General features: G+C 41.8%; 2 protein-coding genes across 2 annotated transcripts in view; one reads left to right on the top strand and one right to left on the bottom strand.

Annotated features, from left to right (window-relative positions):
- Positions 1-627, bottom strand: part of LOC121428950 (centriolin-like) — a 49,805-nt gene extending 49,178 nt beyond the window's left edge. The window contains exons 1-2 of the mRNA XM_041625844.1: positions 616-627; positions 66-338 (exon numbers count right to left, since the gene is read on the bottom strand). Of these exons, the coding sequence (XP_041481778.1) occupies positions 66-338; positions 616-627 (285 nt within the window). The remainder of the gene's footprint in view (positions 1-65; positions 339-615) is intronic.
- A 217-nt stretch (positions 628-844) lies between these two features.
- Positions 845-8,213, top strand: LOC121428949. The gene is made up of 2 exons (XM_041625843.1): positions 845-1,496; positions 7,201-8,213. Exons 1-2 carry the CDS (start codon positions 1,004-1,006, stop codon positions 8,211-8,213), a joined length of 1,506 nt encoding a protein of 501 aa, XP_041481777.1. The 5' UTR covers positions 845-1,003.
- The last annotated feature ends 9,556 nt before the right edge of the window (positions 8,214-17,769 follow it).

The following is a 17,769-nucleotide window of genomic DNA, read 5'->3' as shown; positions in this document are numbered from 1 at the left end:
TATTCATATCAATTTATCAATATAGTAACTGCTCAGGTGTTTAAGATATAAACTCTTCAACTTACCGAAAAGAGCATATTGCCTTCCATGTGGAGCTCCCTCATGGCTTTGAGCTTCTTGCCAAGCGAAGCTGGTATGGTCTCTATTAAGTTGTGGGAGAGGTTGAGGATTTGAAGGTGTAGCAGGGTCTCAATACCCTCAATTTTAATGATGCAATTACAACTCAGGTCTAGCTCCCTCAGACGGGTCAGGTGGGCCAGGTGCTCCATCTTCTGGATCTGGTTGAAGGACAAGTTCAGTACTTGGAGCCACTTCAGGCCATCAAGGTTCTCAATGTACTAAACAAAGAAAAAGGATAGAAATTTGAAAGTTCATTGACTTACTGCTCAGGTGTTCAAGATATTAACTCTTCCACTTACAAGAAAAGAGCATGTTTCATTAATTTCATTTATTTCCATATTCAATTAAAACAAACATTATCATCAATCACAAGCAAGAATATACATATACATATATCACATACAGAAAAAAAACATAAAAAATGAAAAGAAAGTGAGAGAAGGCAATATTACATACATGTAAAAACTACACAACAAATTGAAATATGGTGGAAACATCAAAAGCCATGAGGGCTTATTGCGGGTATTTCCATATAATTGAGAAAATAACTATTTTAATGAAGAGATGTCAAAGCCAAGATAGAAAGAGAAGAGAGGAGGAGAAAAGACCGTAAAGGAAATGAAATTGAGATAGGATAGTAGACAGAAGGAGAGATTGACATGTAGGATGTTTCTTACAAATATTAATCAGTTATCCTTTTGCAGTATATAGGCCTAGTATTTGTATTTTATTTCGAACGGTGTACGTTCGATCTAATGTGAGAAGCCCGCCCCGCGCATGCGCCTTGCCACTTTCGCTACGTTTTTGCGTTTGCCACAACACTCTTGAAGATCTGTGGACCTACAAAAGTTCAGAAAATTTCTCCTTTTTCGACCAAAACATCATGAAGGATTCGGAGAAAGTGGAGCCTGCAGGCTCCTGCACAAAGAGGAAAACTGGCGAGCCTGCGGGCCCAAGCCAAAAGAAGAAATTGTCTGTCGATCCTGCGGGGTCAGGCATTGTTTCTCGGGACCACGCCGTGAGCAGGTCCTCCGCCGGAGCTTCGGGTGCGCCCGGGGCTACAGCCGCCACTACAGCTACCGCTGCCGCCAAGGGAGGGAGCTCAAGCTCGCCCGGTACGGCAAGTACGGGTATAAAGAAAACCAAGAATATAAGTTTGGTAAGCAGGATGGGAAAACTTGAGGAGTTGAAACGCTCCCAGGAGGAGCGGATAGAGATCAAGTCTATGTTAGAGACTTTGTGCTCACAGTCACAAACAAAACCTCAGACTCAGAGTGATAAACAAAAGTCTAGATCTAGGCCTGGTGGTGCAGGCAGTGCACATACTCACAGGTTTGAGCGGGATCATACGCGTGATTATGACCCTGAAGAATATGATCAGAATGCTCAGTAGTGAGCATATTATTTACTAACAAGCTATACTTACCTATACCCTCTCATCAAATTGCTATTCGTTACCCCAACTCGAATAGCCACCGGTAAAAAACTCCCCGAAAAAGGCTAACTGCATTCAGGTAGCCTGGGAAACCCGTCACGGAACGAGACCCATAAAACCCGGTCTCCGCATATAAGCCTCCTCTTTCGTAGCCAAGGAGGGGCGAAGTCTGCAGGGGAGGACGGGTGGGGAGTTATAGGTAAGTATAGCTTGTTAGTAAATAATATGCTCACTACTGAGCATTCTGATTTACTACACTGCGCTATACTTACCTATACCATCTCATCAAATTGCTAGAATAGCACGGAAAAAACTGGAGGAGGGGCAGAAATGAGACCCTTTCCAGACATGATATCATAACGATAAAGAAACTGACTATAAAATGGAGCAGTCTCCCAACTGGAGAAGCTACCCTAGGAATGAGGGGTAAAAATAACATCAACCTCATTAATGAAATATATCAACTGGAAATAGTTTAGGAACGATTAGGACAGGACAGAACCGCCGAGGCAAAACCTGTGTCTCGGCTTATAACATCGGATAAGTAATAAGATACAAAGGTATTGGAATTGGTCCAATAGGCTGCCTGGAGAATCTCCTCTATAGAGGTACCCTGAAAAAGCGCCCAAGATGTTGCTATGCCCCGTGTATCGTGGGCTCTAATGGACCCTGATAATATGGCGTCCCCTCCACCTGACTTGATCCCCTGTACTAACCATCGGGAAATTGTAATTGGACTAACAGGGCCGTGAGGTTCTATTGAACTAATGAAAAGTTGGTGGGAAGTGCGAATACATTTAGTCCTATCAATGTACCACTTCAAAGCACGTACAGGACACCATAACCTATCTTCGGAAACTGACGAGAGATTGTTAATGGCTGGAAGAACAATTTCACAAGGTTTAGAGCTTTCTTTTTGATTTTTAGCTAGGAAACCTGGTCTAGGGATCAGGCGGACTCTGCCCTTCTCCCAACGGATATGACCCGGCCTTACCGTGAGTGCATGAAGCAAACTACGTCTTTGACCTGAAGCTATAGCCAACAAGAAGGCTGTTTTAATGGACAGATCAAGGAGGGAGCATTTATGCATGGGTTCAAAGGGGTCATGAGTGTTTCGCCAGGGCCCGAAGGACCCGCGGAAGGTCCCATTTGGGAAAGAGTCTTCGGCAAGGAAGAGTCTTCGGCAAGGAAGATTCTGTAATAAAAAGGATCTTGTTAGCCTGGCAAGGACAACTGAATTTGAGATAGTTTCCCCATTAGAGAAGCCTGAATGAATGGCTGCTATGGCTGACCTGTAACCCCTTATGGAGGAGACAGATAAACCTTCATCAAATAGTAGAAGTAAGAAATCTGCTATCTTACCTAAAGAGGCAGAGGTTGGATCAATCTGTAAACTGTCACACCACCGGAAGTATCTCTGGAGTCTAGAATCATAAGTGTTCCTGGTGGAGGATCGCAGGAATCTAGAGGCCATGTCTGCAGCTCTCTCCGAAAGGCCCGCTTTAGTTGCTGATTTCCTGAGATGGGCCAGAGTGTTAGGCAAAGTCTTTCCGGGTTCGGGTAATAAGTGTCCGTCCCGGGTTGTTTTAGGAGGTCCACCAGTGGGGGTAGTCTTTTGGGAGTCCCCACTAGGAGATCTGTAAGTGTTGTGAACCATGGTCTCCTCGGCCACCAAGGTGCGATGAGAACGTAAGCTTCCTTCCTCACTTTCTCCAGCACTTGAGGTATTATGGGAAAGGGCGGAAAGGCATAACCCAGGATCCCCTTCCAAGGGATTGTTAGGGAGTCTGTCGCAAAGGCTAAGGGATCTTGATGTTTCGTGCAATAAGTCGGGAGCTGCTTGTTCAGGGCTGATGCAAATAAGTCTATCTGAGGCTGGTCGCCCTGACTGAAGATTCTCTCCACTATGGTGAGATTGAGTTGCCATTCTGATGGGAGATAACTTCCCCGAGAGAGGAAGTCTGCAATGTAATTTTCTTTCCCTGGGATGTGGCAAGCCTTTAGGGTTATGTGATTGTTCTGGCACCATGCTAGAATTTCCAATGTTAGGAAGCAAAGAGTAGATGACCTTGTCCCTCCTTCCCTGTTTATGTAGGAGACCACTGTGCTGTTGTCTGATTTCACCAGAATGCACTGGTTGGCAACTTGGGGGAGGAAGGCAAGTAGAGCCAGTTGAACCGCCTTCATTTCTAGAACATTGATATGCTGTGCTGAATCTCTTTCTTGCCATTGGCCGGAGGCTTTGAATTTCCCCATGTGTGCTCCCCAACCCAGCTTTGAAGCATCGGTCGTTAGGGTGAGGGTTGGTTTTGGGTTCTGAGTTTGCTTCCCTTGGTTCAGAAATCGACATGCTGACCACAGATGAATTGCATGCATCATCGCATCTGTCATGGGAACAAGATGGTCCCTGGGGTGAATTCTGGGCCTGAAGTGTCTCAGGAAGTGCAGTTGGAGTGGCCTCATATGTCGTCTGCACTGCGGGATTAGATCCACTAGGCTTGCTAATAGACCGAGGAAAATTTGCCAAGTTCTGGCTGGCGAGCATGAGTTTGAGTAGAGCTCTGCACCTACTGACTGGATCTTCTTTATTCTGTGAGGGGAAGGGCGAACTATTAAGTTTGGGATGGATATTATCGCCCCTAGAAACTCTGGTGATCTTGTTGGTGTGAACCTTGATTTTTCTTTGTTGATCAGAAAACCTAGATCCGAAGCTAGCTTTCGGACAACGCTTACGTTGTAGGCAAGAGAGGTCCTGGAAGGGCCGAGGAGGAGCCAGTCGTCCAGGTAACAGAAGATAGTAATGCCTCGCCTTCTTAACTCTGCGGCGAGGACTCTGCGGCGAGGACTCTCACCAGTCGGGAAAATATCCTTGGGGCAGGCTTTAGGCCGAACGGAAGGGCTATGAACTGATAACAAACGTCTCCTACTTTGAAGCCCAGAAACTTGCAGGCGTCTGGGGCTATAGGAACATGATAATAAGCGTCTTTGAGGTCTATAGTGACTGCCCATTGATTGGGTTTTATCAGAGGTAGGATGGTTGTAAGGGACTCCATTCTGAATGTTTGATCTGGGAGGAGTTTGTTTATCTTCTTTAGGTTGATTATCATGCGAAAACCCCCGGAGCGTTTCTTTACCAGGAAAACGGGGGAGAGGATGAGGGACTTGTGGTCTGGGACTGTTATGATAGCTCCTTTGTGGAGTAGAGACTGTATTTCTGATTGGAGAGCCTGTCGGCGTGAAGGATCCCTTGGTATGGGGGTCTGTTGTCGAAAATGGGAAGGATGAATTACTCTTGGGAAATTTGGATTGTATCCCGATCTTAGTATCTCTAGAACAAATTTGTCTTTGGTTATCTTTTCCCAGTTCTGTAAGCAAAGAAAAAGTCTTCCCCCTACTGGGACTTGCTGAAGGTGGGGAATGACTAGTGTTTGATTGTCAAAAGTCCCGGTTTTGAGTGGGGGCCCTAAATTCGGTGCGCTGAAAGTGGGCCTGGCGGCCCCGACCTCCACCCCGAGGTTTCCTATGACTTTCCCCGCGGCCCCTTTCAATCCTGGCGTCAACACCAGAGCGAGGGAAGGAGAGGGATGACCCCTTATGTTCATTGTAGGCCTGGGGCTGGGGTCTGGAGCTAGAGCTAGCAAAGGGGGGTCTCTGGGCCTGGCCCTGTCTAGCATTAGCGGTGCCTGGCGGGCTAGGTCTACTCGAAGAGAGCCTATAAAAAGTCTTGTCAGCTGTGGTGCTGGCTGAAATAGACTCATCCAAAACATCTTGAAAATGTCCATGAAACAAGTCCTTACCTTCACAAGGGAGCTTATTGAGCAGTCTTGCTGCCTCCTTTTCAATCTTGAGGGCATCTAAAACTTTGGCTCTTCTTGCCCTCGAGCATAGTAGAGTTGATCTTGCTGCTTGCTCATACTGGAGATCAGCAATCTTTGTGAGTGATTCTAACAATAAGTTTTTGTCACCGGTAGAGACTCCAAGCCGCTCAGCCTCACTAAGAGCGGTTAACAGGCACCCCTGGTACATCGCGAGTCTCATACTGCTCCGGGCGGCCGCGTCCAGCGATGCAAGCTGATAGTCGGCTGAGCGGTAGCTTGAGCCGCGGAGAGGGTTACAGCCCGATCTAGACTTCCTCGCTCCCGCATCCCCAACACGGAAAGCAACGTCCGGGACCGAAGGTGTGCACAAAAAATCCTCAAAGTCTTGAGCGGCAAATCGATAATCCCTTGACACTTCTTTACTGATCGGTTTAAGCCGAGAGTGTTGCTTATCTAGGCCCCGAAAGCAGGATTTATACGGGGCATCCATCTTGATCGCCGGACTGACTTCGTCCGAACGAGTAAGGGACGAGTTCAGGCGGAAGATTGACTTCTCTCGCTCAGTTTCGCTACTAGTATTGTCTTCGGCCCGAAGTTGAGGGCAGTATTTAGTCAAGATCAGGGCTGACTGATGCCTGTTCCCACTAGCCGGAGTATCGCGTTCGTGTATGTCAGAACTCTCTCGTACCCCCAATGGTGATTGTCCTCGTTCGAATCCCATATGCTGGGCAGCTTGGAGGGAATGCGCGGGGCTGCTATTAGAATTAGATGGTGAGAAATCGCCCCAATCTCTTCTGCGAGATGTAACAGGTCGGTGGTAATCAAATTCTGAATCAGATTCTCCCACAATGGAAAATACTTTTTCTCTACGGCTAATACGAGGCGAGTTATCATTAGCCCCCACTCTGCGACCGTTACGAGGCGATCTAGACCTCTCTCTACGTCTAGAATGAGTCGAGTCTTCATTAGCCCGTTGTCTCGGGCGACTTTGTCTATTACTTGCCGGGCTGGCGGTAAGCAAATCCAGAGGGTCGGGGTCTGGAAGGGTCGATGGCGGCGCCCGCTGGGGGAGGGCCGCCTGCAAGGCTTGCAAGATCCAACTACCCGCCTCGGCGGGGTCTGGCAATGAATGGACTGACCTGTCACAATCCTGGGCCAGTCGGCTCTTTTTCTGAATTACAGGGGGTTGTAGTGGGTCAATACTTTGAGTCTGATTGTAATGAGAACACGAGTGGTCATCGCGAGGCCTCTTCTTGCCCGCCCTATTCTTTGATGAGGAGCTACCCCGATCGGAAGGAGTGTAAACAGTCTCTTCCGATTTATCCATACCCTTGTCTACCTCCCGCCTATGGGACTGGGTGTCTGATTGTGTAGAGGTATTAGCCGGCGTTGTCTTGGCCGGGTTATTAGTGTTAGGATTCTTGTTCTTCGGCTTTGTCTTGGCCGCCTTATCATTATTTTTCGGCTTTGTCTTGGCCGAAATATTGACCCTCGGCTTTGTCTTGACCGAGTTATTCTCCCCTTGATTGAGATTTGGGGAGGCTTGGGAATTAATGTTCATGTCAGTTATTTCTTCAGACATCGTGATTCAAAAGAAAAGCACTGAAGCGCGGTGGCTAAACGTTTACTCAGCGACGTCGCGGTAACGAAAGAGGAAGCTTATATGCGGAGACCGGGTTTTATGGGTCTCGTTCCGTGACGGGTTTCCCAGGCTACCTGAATGCAGTTAGCCTTTTTCGGGGAGTTTTTTACCGGTGGCTATTCGAGTTGGGGTAACGAATAGCAATTTGATGAGATGGTATAGGTAAGTATAGCGCAGTGTAGTAAATTATGGGGATGTTTATGAACATGCAGACTATGGAGAACATGATTATGATTATGATAGATCTACTCAAATGGACGCAGATATAGAGATGGGGTACCCAGACTCTCCTACTTGCGCATCCTCTGAAACTATGCAGCCGGTTGACACTGCTCCAGATCAGCAGGTTGAAGTTGCTAAGAAACGAAGACTGAATAAACATGTAACTGATGCTAATACCCTGCAAACTGATGAAGGTCAGGAAGAAATTGGGTTCTCTTCTAGGTTCGCTGTCTCGGATCTGAGCACGCACGAAGTGTTGATTTTCTTCTTACACACCCACTCGAGGAAAAATATTTGGCAGGGACATGCGAGAAGTATGAGACCTGCTAACTCCACTCACCTGCTAGTTCTTCGAGTTAACCCGTTGGTTTGGGATAATCTGCGTCCTCATGCCCGTACACTTGATATGAAAATTCAGAGTGGCCAGAGGCCTTTAGTTAAAGGGATTACTGCTCTTATGAACTCCTTAAAGGACGTGCCTGAGCTTAATGAAACCCAACAAGATGCCGTGGCATTGTTAGGGAATGCACATTTCGAACTGAACCAGCTCCGTAAAAATTTTATCAAACCGGAATTGCACCCTAGATACACTTACTTGTGCAAACCCTCTGTAAAAACCACGCAGTGGTTGTTCGGAGATGAACTTTCCAGGACCATAAAGGAAATGGATGAAGAACAAAAGGCAGTGGGAGTGATGCGGAAGCATCGATATCGAACCAATCCCAGTCAAGGGCCTGTTGCAGCTGGAGGATTTGCCAGGCCTTTTGCAAAGCCGTATGCTAAACCCAGCCAGAGATACCAGGATGCTGGATGGGTGTCATCTTCAAGTTCAAGCTTGGGACACCAGCCTTTTTTAGGCGGAAGGCAGGGGCAGTTTGCCGCCCCGTTCCAGCAAGCACCAACCAGGGGTCATCGCCCCATGAAACCCAAGCGGGGCAAGCCAGCCTCAACCTACCCAAATCCAGAGAGACGGTAGAAGACATGCCTGAAGGGCAAGCAAGACAACGCATATCACAAGTAAGTGAATGTTCAGTTTTTGAGCAGATTGGTGGACATTTGAGGAGTCATATTGAAACTTGGAAAGCAATCACTTCTGACAGTAATATTCTTAAAACAGTCTCTGGCTATGAACTAGAATTCAATGAAAATGGACCACCAGTCCAAGATCATATTCCTTATCCATATAAATTAGATGAAAGGGAAAAACAGGCCGTAACTCTTGAAATTGATCGTCTTCAGAGCAAAGGTGTGATTGAAAATCTGTGAATGAGCAAGGAGAATTTATCTCCAATATATTTACAAGGCCTAAGAAAGATGGTAACCATCGGATAATTTTAGATTTGTCACGATTGAATGATCATTTAGAATATCATCATTTTAAGATGGATACTCTAGAGACTGCACTCCAATTACTGAGATCAGATTGCTTCTTAGCTTCAATAGACCTCAAGGATGCATATTACTCTGTGCCTATTGCTGTGCATCATAGGAAATATCTTAAGTTCTATTGGAACAAAGATTTATGGCAATTCAAATCACTCCAAAATGGGCTCAGTTCAGGGCCAAGGATATTTACAAAATTCCTAAAACCTCCTTTGTCAGTAATGAGGTGCAAAGGGTACAGCGTAGTAGCCTATATTGATGATACGTTGATAGTTGCCAATTCGAGCCAAGCAGCACAAGAAGCTGTAAGAGACACAGCCCAAATATTATTTGACCTAGGCTTTGTCATCCACCCCCAAAAGTCAATTCTGAAGCCTGTACAAGAAATAACATTTTTAGGTTGTATACTAAACTCTCAATGCATGTGTGTCAGGCTGACAGAGAGGACTCAAGAAATTAGCCATTTGTGTTCCCAACTACTATCATCCGGCACAGTAACAATACGTTTTGTGTCAACAGTGATTGGAAAGCTTGTTGCAGCTTTTCCGGGTGTTCAATTTGGTCAGCTACATTACTGAGAGCTTGAGAGAGAGAAACAAAAAGCACTTAAGCTCAATAAAGGTCACTATGACCGCGATATGACCCTGTCAAGGGCTGCCAAGGATGACTTGAGGTGGTGGATCTCAAACATTCAATGCTGAAAATCACGAATCTCTAAGCAAGCCCCGGCTATGCATATCACAAGTGATGCCTCTGGTTTAGGTTGGGGTGCATCTAATGGTTCGGTCCATGTGGGAGGACGTTGGAATGCTCAAGAAGAGATCAGAGCACAGAATAATGAGATTAACTATTTAGAATTAAAGGCAGCCTTCCTAGCTATGCAATCATTTTGTTCCAATAAAAAGAATAAACACGTGTCTTTGGAGTCAGATAATAGCTATTCGTGCAGCAGAGAAGTTTGCGATTGACTTGCATGCAGCCCGGGCCAGGGAGCAGTGGCTTAACAGGGGGGGGGGCAAGCTGTCCCCCTGGTGGAGTTCACCAGGAAATTAAAAAAAGGGAAAAGAAGAAAAGGGGGAGAAAGAAAGGGAAAAAAGAGGAAAGGGGAAAGGGAACTAAGAAAAAACATAAAAAGTGAAAACTGGAAAAGGAAAGAAAGAAGAACAGTTAGATTGTCATGAAAAAGTGATTTTTTTATTTTTAAAAAATTGATTCGAGCATGCCACATCACAAACAAAATCTTGTTTACCGTGGCGTACAGACCAAGAAAAAAATAGGAAAAGGAAAGAGAGAAGGGTGAAAAATATGTTATCGTCTTTAACATTATGTCAAAATCAAAAATTGGATTTTTGTAATAAAAATGTAAAAAATTTTGCCCCTCAAAATCTTGCCTCATTGCCTGCTCCCCCCCTTTGAGAAGCAAAAATAATAAAATTTGTAATGTAAAAATGCCATTAAAACAGAGGTGTGCCCCCTCTTTTAAAAGTAACGCGATATTTTGATCCATTCGGATCTTGCTGAAATGCTGGCCGGGCTGCATGCAAGTCAATCGCAAACTTCTCTGCTGCACGAATAGCTATTTTTATTCTGAAGTCCCAGGTAGTCTACACCAACGAATGCAGCAAAGGCTTAAATTTGTTCTAGCTCTTTACTTGAAAGAAATTTGCTGGCCCTCTTTCCTTGGGTAAGACGTGCATGTAGCATATATTTGCTATTGGTAAATCGTCATTTTCGCTGTCAAAACACGACATCTTATCGGCCATCGTAGATTCTACAACAAATAAAATATAAACGCGAACGAGGTTACATGCATTGTACACGCTTGTGTGCGTTCGCGGATATCCTTAACAGACGGGGTGAATGGCGGAATTTCCAGTCGAATCAATGGTACGATTTCGCATATTATTTTAATTTTGAGGTCAGGAGCAGAATTTAGCGATGGCAACATGTTGCATGTATTCACTCATAATATTTTCCATATCATCATGTCCAAGAACCGTGGTTGCATTTGCCGCCCCACGGAAAGTCACAATTTTAGCGACCATCCCAGTCTATTATGGTTGTTCCACTTTATATGTTTGTCCTTTTGCCTCCGAAGAAGATTCTGCTAGGATCGAAAGCTTAGGCCCCTTTTGACTCTTATAAAAAAAAATGAATAATCCACTGGAAATAATCAAACTCAGGTCCATAGCCCAGGCAATGACATTAAAGAAAACTAGAAAATCAAATTCAGTTTATACTTTATATCAACTGGATATCCAAAACGCAAGTAGTTGTATTAAATATTGAATATTTCTTGGGTGCTCCTGAAACAATGCAGGAACTTACTCTCCTCTCTGAGGATAAACTATTATCTCTCCGTATAAACAGCATCCAACTTGTTTTAAAGAGGGGAAAATAAGTGGTTTATTTACCAGAAAATACAGTATTTTGATCTTTAGGATACAAAGATTGCCAGCACATGACACTGAACCTGACTAATTAAACACTTTAAATTTTCTTTATTAATGATTTGATATCACTTTATTGAAATCACAATAAGAGCGTGACCGGTTCATCACGGACGGACATTTGATAGATTTTGAAAGTTTTGAAGGCTTGTAACAAATTAGGAATAAGATGAACAAGGTTCCTTTGTGCTTTGTAGTGAAGGGTAGGACAAAGTATGCTGAATGATGAAAAAAGTTTGTTGCCATGGTTACCTACAAACATAGGTATCCACTAAATGTGCCATATCATGGACGGACATGATAGAAATGTGGTTTTTAGAATTTTTGTACATTTTTATTGTTTCTATCTAAACAGCTTAACATGGACCAATAATTGTTAATGCAACTAACACTCGGGTATGTTAGCTTCTATGTTCAGCATATTGAATTCTTAGCCAATATCAAAGTTCTGAGAAAATTGCAAATATTTTCCATCACGGACGGACATCTCGGACGGACACAATCAAAATACATTGGAAGTACCCTGTAAGAAGTTCTTAATACTTTCTTGGGGGAACAAATGCTATTGTATTGATGATTTGTACATATCTTAATATTATCAAACATTATTAGTTGCACAATCAAGTGGCTACAACGTCAATCAAATTGCTGCAACTTGATTTAAGATGTATAGCAACTTGGTTTCTATGCTAGACGCACAGTATAATCTAGACATATGATTGCTCTAAACACAGTTCTTGTCAAATTAAGAATATTGTCTTTTTAAATTGTAGAATACTAGGTTCCAAATCAACAGCTAGTTGATCAATGATCATGTTGATACAAGTATTTTTATGATCTTGATGATTTTTAGGCATTAATTTTCCAAGAGCAAAGAGGGGTTTTTTAAGGTCAAAAATCTAAATCGAAAAGATCAACAGGTCGCTGATCCTTATGCTTGTTTGTTGGATCAACACTTGTCGGGGCTCTCTTTAAATCCATCTTTTGCACATATCAAAGTGGAGACACCCCATAATATCAACAGCCCTCATGTATTTAGGCACTGACCGAATCCAAAATTGAAATTGATATACCAATCCAAAGCTTATTAAAACTTTTAAACACTGCAGTGCAAGCTTTATGCATTTTCACAGTTTACCAGATATTAAGCAATTCGCTTAAAATTAGCTCCATAATGGACTTCAAAAAAAGGTATTCATGTAATTTTCACAAGCCTCAAGACTGTGATGTCATGTTCTGTAAGAAGCATTGTGAATCCATAGGTTTGTACATGGAAAAATTGATTTTTCTGCTAATATCAGATTATGCATTGCATTCTACTTTCTTCTCCATCACTTTCTGCAAGCTTCAATTGATGAAATCCACAGCTTTGGACTTGTTCTTGCCATATTTTATTACCTGCTTTTTTGGCGTATACATGTACATGCAGCTTTCCACCCCTATCTGCATTCCAATAATGTGTAACAATTTTTCCTGACAAAAAAATAGCCCCAATAACGGCCAAACAAAGATATAACAAAAAAATGTGACGAGTTGTAGGTAGTTACTCCATTTGAGTTCTGAATAATTCTCAGAGCCATTTCTCACTGCAATTAGAAGCTAAAATTGAATTCATAATCTGCTCAGCAAAGTTTCTCATTTGCATATATGAATCTTTCCACAAGTATTTCACTTGTCCGTCTGTGATGAAATTAATGTCCGTCTGTGATCATTTTTGATTGATTTATTGTATGCATAAAATGTATGGATTTTAGCTGTTCAAATAAAATGATATACAGTGTCCAGTGAAATACTTCTACACAATTTTATTTCTGTTTCTATTCTGATAAAGAATAAAAAGCTGAATCCATAGACATTATCCTAATAAAAATGATCCTGGACGGACAGAAATGTTAAAATCTACAAGGAAACTTTCCTTCCCATATTTTCTTCCTATTAATTTATGTTTGATGATAGATTAATGTTCAGAGTGCAAGACCATTAAAAAAAATTGGAGTAACTTTCAAAGCAATAAAACTAGAGTGAATTGAATTTGAGTGAATTAATTTTGTCCGTCCGTGATGAAATTAATGTCTGTCCGTGATCATTTTTGATTGAGTTTATGATATGGATAAAATGTATGGATTTCAGCTATGTTCAAATAAAATGATGTACAGTGTTAAAGAGAGATACCTCTACACCTTTTTATTTTTTAGTTCTATTCTGATAAAGAATAAAAAAACTTTTCATCTTTTTTCCCATCACGGGCGGATATTTCAAAATGGAAATGTTAACACCTACCAAAAAAAATTACTTCCCAATATTTTTTTTCTACTATATTATGTCTGATAATAGAGTAATGTTCAGAGTGCAAGCACATCCAAACCAAATTAGAGTAACTTTAAAAACAATACAAGTGGAATGCCTCTGGCCGTCTCACCTGCATCACGCGGTTCAATATAGCAGCAGTGCTGACTTTGAATACTACTCTAACTCGCACAAGATGTTCAGTGATACATGGTTACTCTTATGTCCACTTTTTATGAACTAGACCAATAAACTTACAGAGATATGATGGTTATTCACCAAAAAACCCCAACATGGCCAAAGTTCATTGACCTTACATGACCTTTGACCATGATCATGTGACCTGAAACTCAAACAGGATATCCAGTGATACTTGATTACTCTTATGTACAAGTTTCATGAATCAGATCCATAAACTTTCAAAGTTATGATGGTAATTCAACAGATACACCCAATTCGGCCAAAGTTCATTGACCTTTGACCTTGGTCATGTGACCTGAAACGTGCACAGGATGCTCAGTGATACTTGATTACTCTAATGTCCAAGTTTAATGAACTAGCCCAATAAACTTCCAAAGTTATGATGGTAATTCAACAGATACCCCCGATTCGGCCAAAGTTCATTGACCCTAATGACCTTTGACCTTAATCATGAGACCTGAAACTTGCACAAAATTTTCAGTGATGCTTGATTACTATTATGTCCAAGTTTCATGAATCAGATCCATAAACTTTCAAAGTTATGATGGGAATTCAACAGATATCCCCAATTCGGCCAAAGTTCATTGACCCTAAATGACCTTTGACCTTGGTCATGTGACGTGAAACTCATGCAGGATGTTCAGTGATACTTGATTGACCTTATGTCCAAGTTTCATGAACTAGGTCCATATATTTTCTAAGTTATGATGACATTTCAAAAACTTAACCACAGGTTAAGATTTTGATGTTGATTCCTCCAACATGGTCTAAGTTCATTGACCCTAAATGACCTTTGACCTTGGTCGTGTGACATGAAACTCTAATAGGATGTTCAGTAATACTTGATTAACCTTATGGCCAGGTTTCATGAACTAGGTCCATATACTTTCTAAGTTATGATGTCATTTCAAAAACTTAACCTCAGGTTAAGATTTGATGTTGACGCCGCCGCCGCCGCCGTCGGAAAAGCGGCGCCTATAGTCTCACTTTGCTTCGCAGGTGAGACAAAAACTAGAGTGAATTTAATTTGAGTAGAAATGTCCGTCCATGATGAGAGGTAGCAGCACCCCCATCAATAAAATGGACTATTCCGGTACTTTTGGAATCATCCAGGCCTCGAAATAATCGACGGCCATCGACGGCCATGGCCGTCGATGCCCCCATTACTGGCCGTCATGCCCTTCTTCTTTTTGCTAAAAGTTACGGCCACTAAAAATGTGCCCCTTTTTATATGGCCGTGGTGCCCCTTTTCTCATAAATGTGCCCTTTTTCTGATATATAATGTGCCCCTTTTGAAAGTATGCACCTTTTTTTTCTGAGCTAGAAAAACTTTTCTCCGATCTCAAAAAGTATTCAATACCTTAGCTTTACCAGCGACGTCCAGAGCATGTATGCAGTCTAGTCCGAAGCCGCGCCGAACGATGAGCTAGCTATACACAGCTGGCCGGCCGGCCATTGTCTGCGTGCACAAAACAATAAGAAAACACACAACCCAGCTCACTTGAGCTGATTGGACCTTCGGATAGCCAATGAAACTTTTGGGGAAACACAGAAGAAGGCACGTGGTTCCCTTATCAGGAGAGGTCACGACTTCAGAAATAAATTGACCCCTCCCCCATGGGTGTGTGTGTGTGTGTGAGGGAGAGAGAGGGAGAAAGATAAGGGTGGGAGCTGGAGAATTCCTTTCATGTTTGTTTCAAAACAATAATGCAACCTTGCCTCACACAATAAAAACTACATTCCAACATGCGCCCGTCTTCACCAGTACTTTCTCGACTAGTCTCCAAAAATAGACCCAGTTATACATGTAGGTTCAAATGATAAAAAACCGTAATTTTAAAAGGTATTTCAAATTAAATATTTTGCAAAATATTTTTTTTGAAATACATGTGTAGAATCGTGGGCAGTGCCACAAGTGGGGGCGGGGACGTGGTGTGGGCAAGGGATGAAATTGTTCAAGAAATGCTCCACCTGGGGTCAGTCTCAAAGAATAGTTCATGAATGAGTTGTTCACATCTTTGGACTGGCTGATCTGGGCTGATTCATTCATATGCAGGGGTGTGGCACTTGGAGGGATGCAAGCATAATACCAGAGTACCAGCATGGATTTTGGAAGGATTTTCATTGGAACAATAAACTGAAAGTTTTAATCTCATTTCATGTAGTTTCTTTTGATATAAATATCATGAAGAAAGGGAAAAAGATCCTACTTTCATTTATTCTAAACATGTGACTTTGGAGATTTCTTCATGGGGGTCACCATAAAGTAGGTCAACTATTATGACTTAAAAGACCTACATGTGATGTGAAACTCATGCAGGATATTTGATGATACTTGATTAACCTTATGTCCAAGTTTAATGAACTAGGTCCATATATTTTCTAAGTTATGATGACATTTCAAAAACTTAACCTCAGGTTAAGATTTTGATGTTGATTCCCCAACATGGTCTAAGTTCATTGACCCTAAATGACCTTTGACCTTGGTCATGTGACATGAAACTCTAAAAGGATGTTTAGTAATACTTGATTAACCTTATGGCCAAGTTTCATGAACTAGGTCCATATACTTTCTAAGTTATGATGTCATTTCAAAAACTTAACCTCAGGTTAAGATTTGATGTTGACGCCGCCGCCGTCACCGCCGCCGTCGGAAAAGAGGCGCCTATAGTCTCACTCTGCTATGCAGGTGAGACAATAAAAATCAAGATAGGCCCAGGTCATGACACATAACTGTCAACGGAAACAAACACTGCACTTTTGTAGATTTGCATCTAAGAATAAAATTTCAATAAACATTGAACATTAAAAATACAGTACTTTGATCTTTAGGATACAAAGATTGCCAGCACATGTCACTGAACCTGACTAATTTAACACTTTAAATTTTCTTTATTACTGATTTGATATCACTTTATTGAAATCACAATAAAGGAAAGAAATTTACAAAGTCAATACAAAACATAATAAAAATTAAGGTAGGCCCAGGTCATGACACAAAACAGTCAATGGAAACAATCACCGCACTTTTATAGATTTGCATCTAAGAATAAAATTTCAATAAACATTGAACATTTAAAATGCTTGAATAAAGACAGACTAAAAGGCTACAAAGATTTTTAACAATTGAAATGCCTTGGGCGCAGTTTTGCCTGCATGACACGATTCAATATAGCAGCAGTGCTGACTTTAAAAACAACTATTGAATAACTATTCTCAAAAACACCATTCATACATTAAAATATGCTCATTTAGCCTAAATGACATTTGACCTTGATCATGTGACCAAAGACTAGTGCAAGACAATCGGTGAATTGATTATAGTCTGGTCAGTTAGCGAAATTATGTGGACACGGTGGACAAAAGCATGATTTTTTCTCCAGACCTTTATTTATGTATAAGAATTAAGAATGGGGTATGCTCCAAAAAATCTGGCTGCAGGAACAGTGAAAAAATGGGTGAAAATGTCAGAATTTATGAGTTCAGATTTGTCTGATATATAGACTAGCGCTAGTGCAAAACTCAATAGCAGTGCATTATTTTGCATTGGATTAGTTCTTGAATTCAGACCCATTTTGAACAGATCTTCTGTTTGTCCTTGCATCTCAATGCAATAAATATTTAAAGCAGATGCTAAACAAGCCGAAGGGTGACGGTGGAGGGGGTTGAATGTCGATGTGTATGTACATATTTTGGTCTTTGGAAGATTTGCAACACACATTTTTTGCATGTGTTGGAAATTGTGTTGCCATGGTAACAGTGTATTGCAAAAATAAGGTAAAAATCTTGCAGTTAGAACCACTTCCTCTGTTTTTAAACGATTCTCATGAAATTTGGCACACACATTGTTCTTGAGGTGAAGATGTCTAAGACACACTTTTGTGTGTCTTTCAGAAATCTTGTTGCCATGGTAACAACATATTATATGGTCAAAATTGAGAAAAAACTTACAATTCAAACTGCTTCATCAGTTTTCAATCAATTTTCATGAAATTTGGCACACACATTGGTATTGAAGTAAAGATCATGTACTAGGCACTTTTTTAGGGTGCTTCAGAAACTGTGTTGTCATTGTAACAAAATATCATGTGGCAAAATTTAGGTAAAAAACTTGCAATTTGAACTACTTCATCAGTTTTGAACCAATTCTCGTGAAATTTGGCTCACACATTGGCCTTGGGCTAAAGATTTGCAAGAACCTTTTTTTTTGCA

The sequence above is a fragment of the Lytechinus variegatus genome, chromosome 15 (assembly GCF_018143015.1).
Source record: "Lytechinus variegatus isolate NC3 chromosome 15, Lvar_3.0, whole genome shotgun sequence".
Classification (NCBI taxonomy): domain Eukaryota; kingdom Metazoa; phylum Echinodermata; class Echinoidea; order Temnopleuroida; family Toxopneustidae; genus Lytechinus; species Lytechinus variegatus.
Note: the sequence above shows the minus strand (reverse complement) of the source record. Positions and strands in the feature narration are given on the sequence as shown.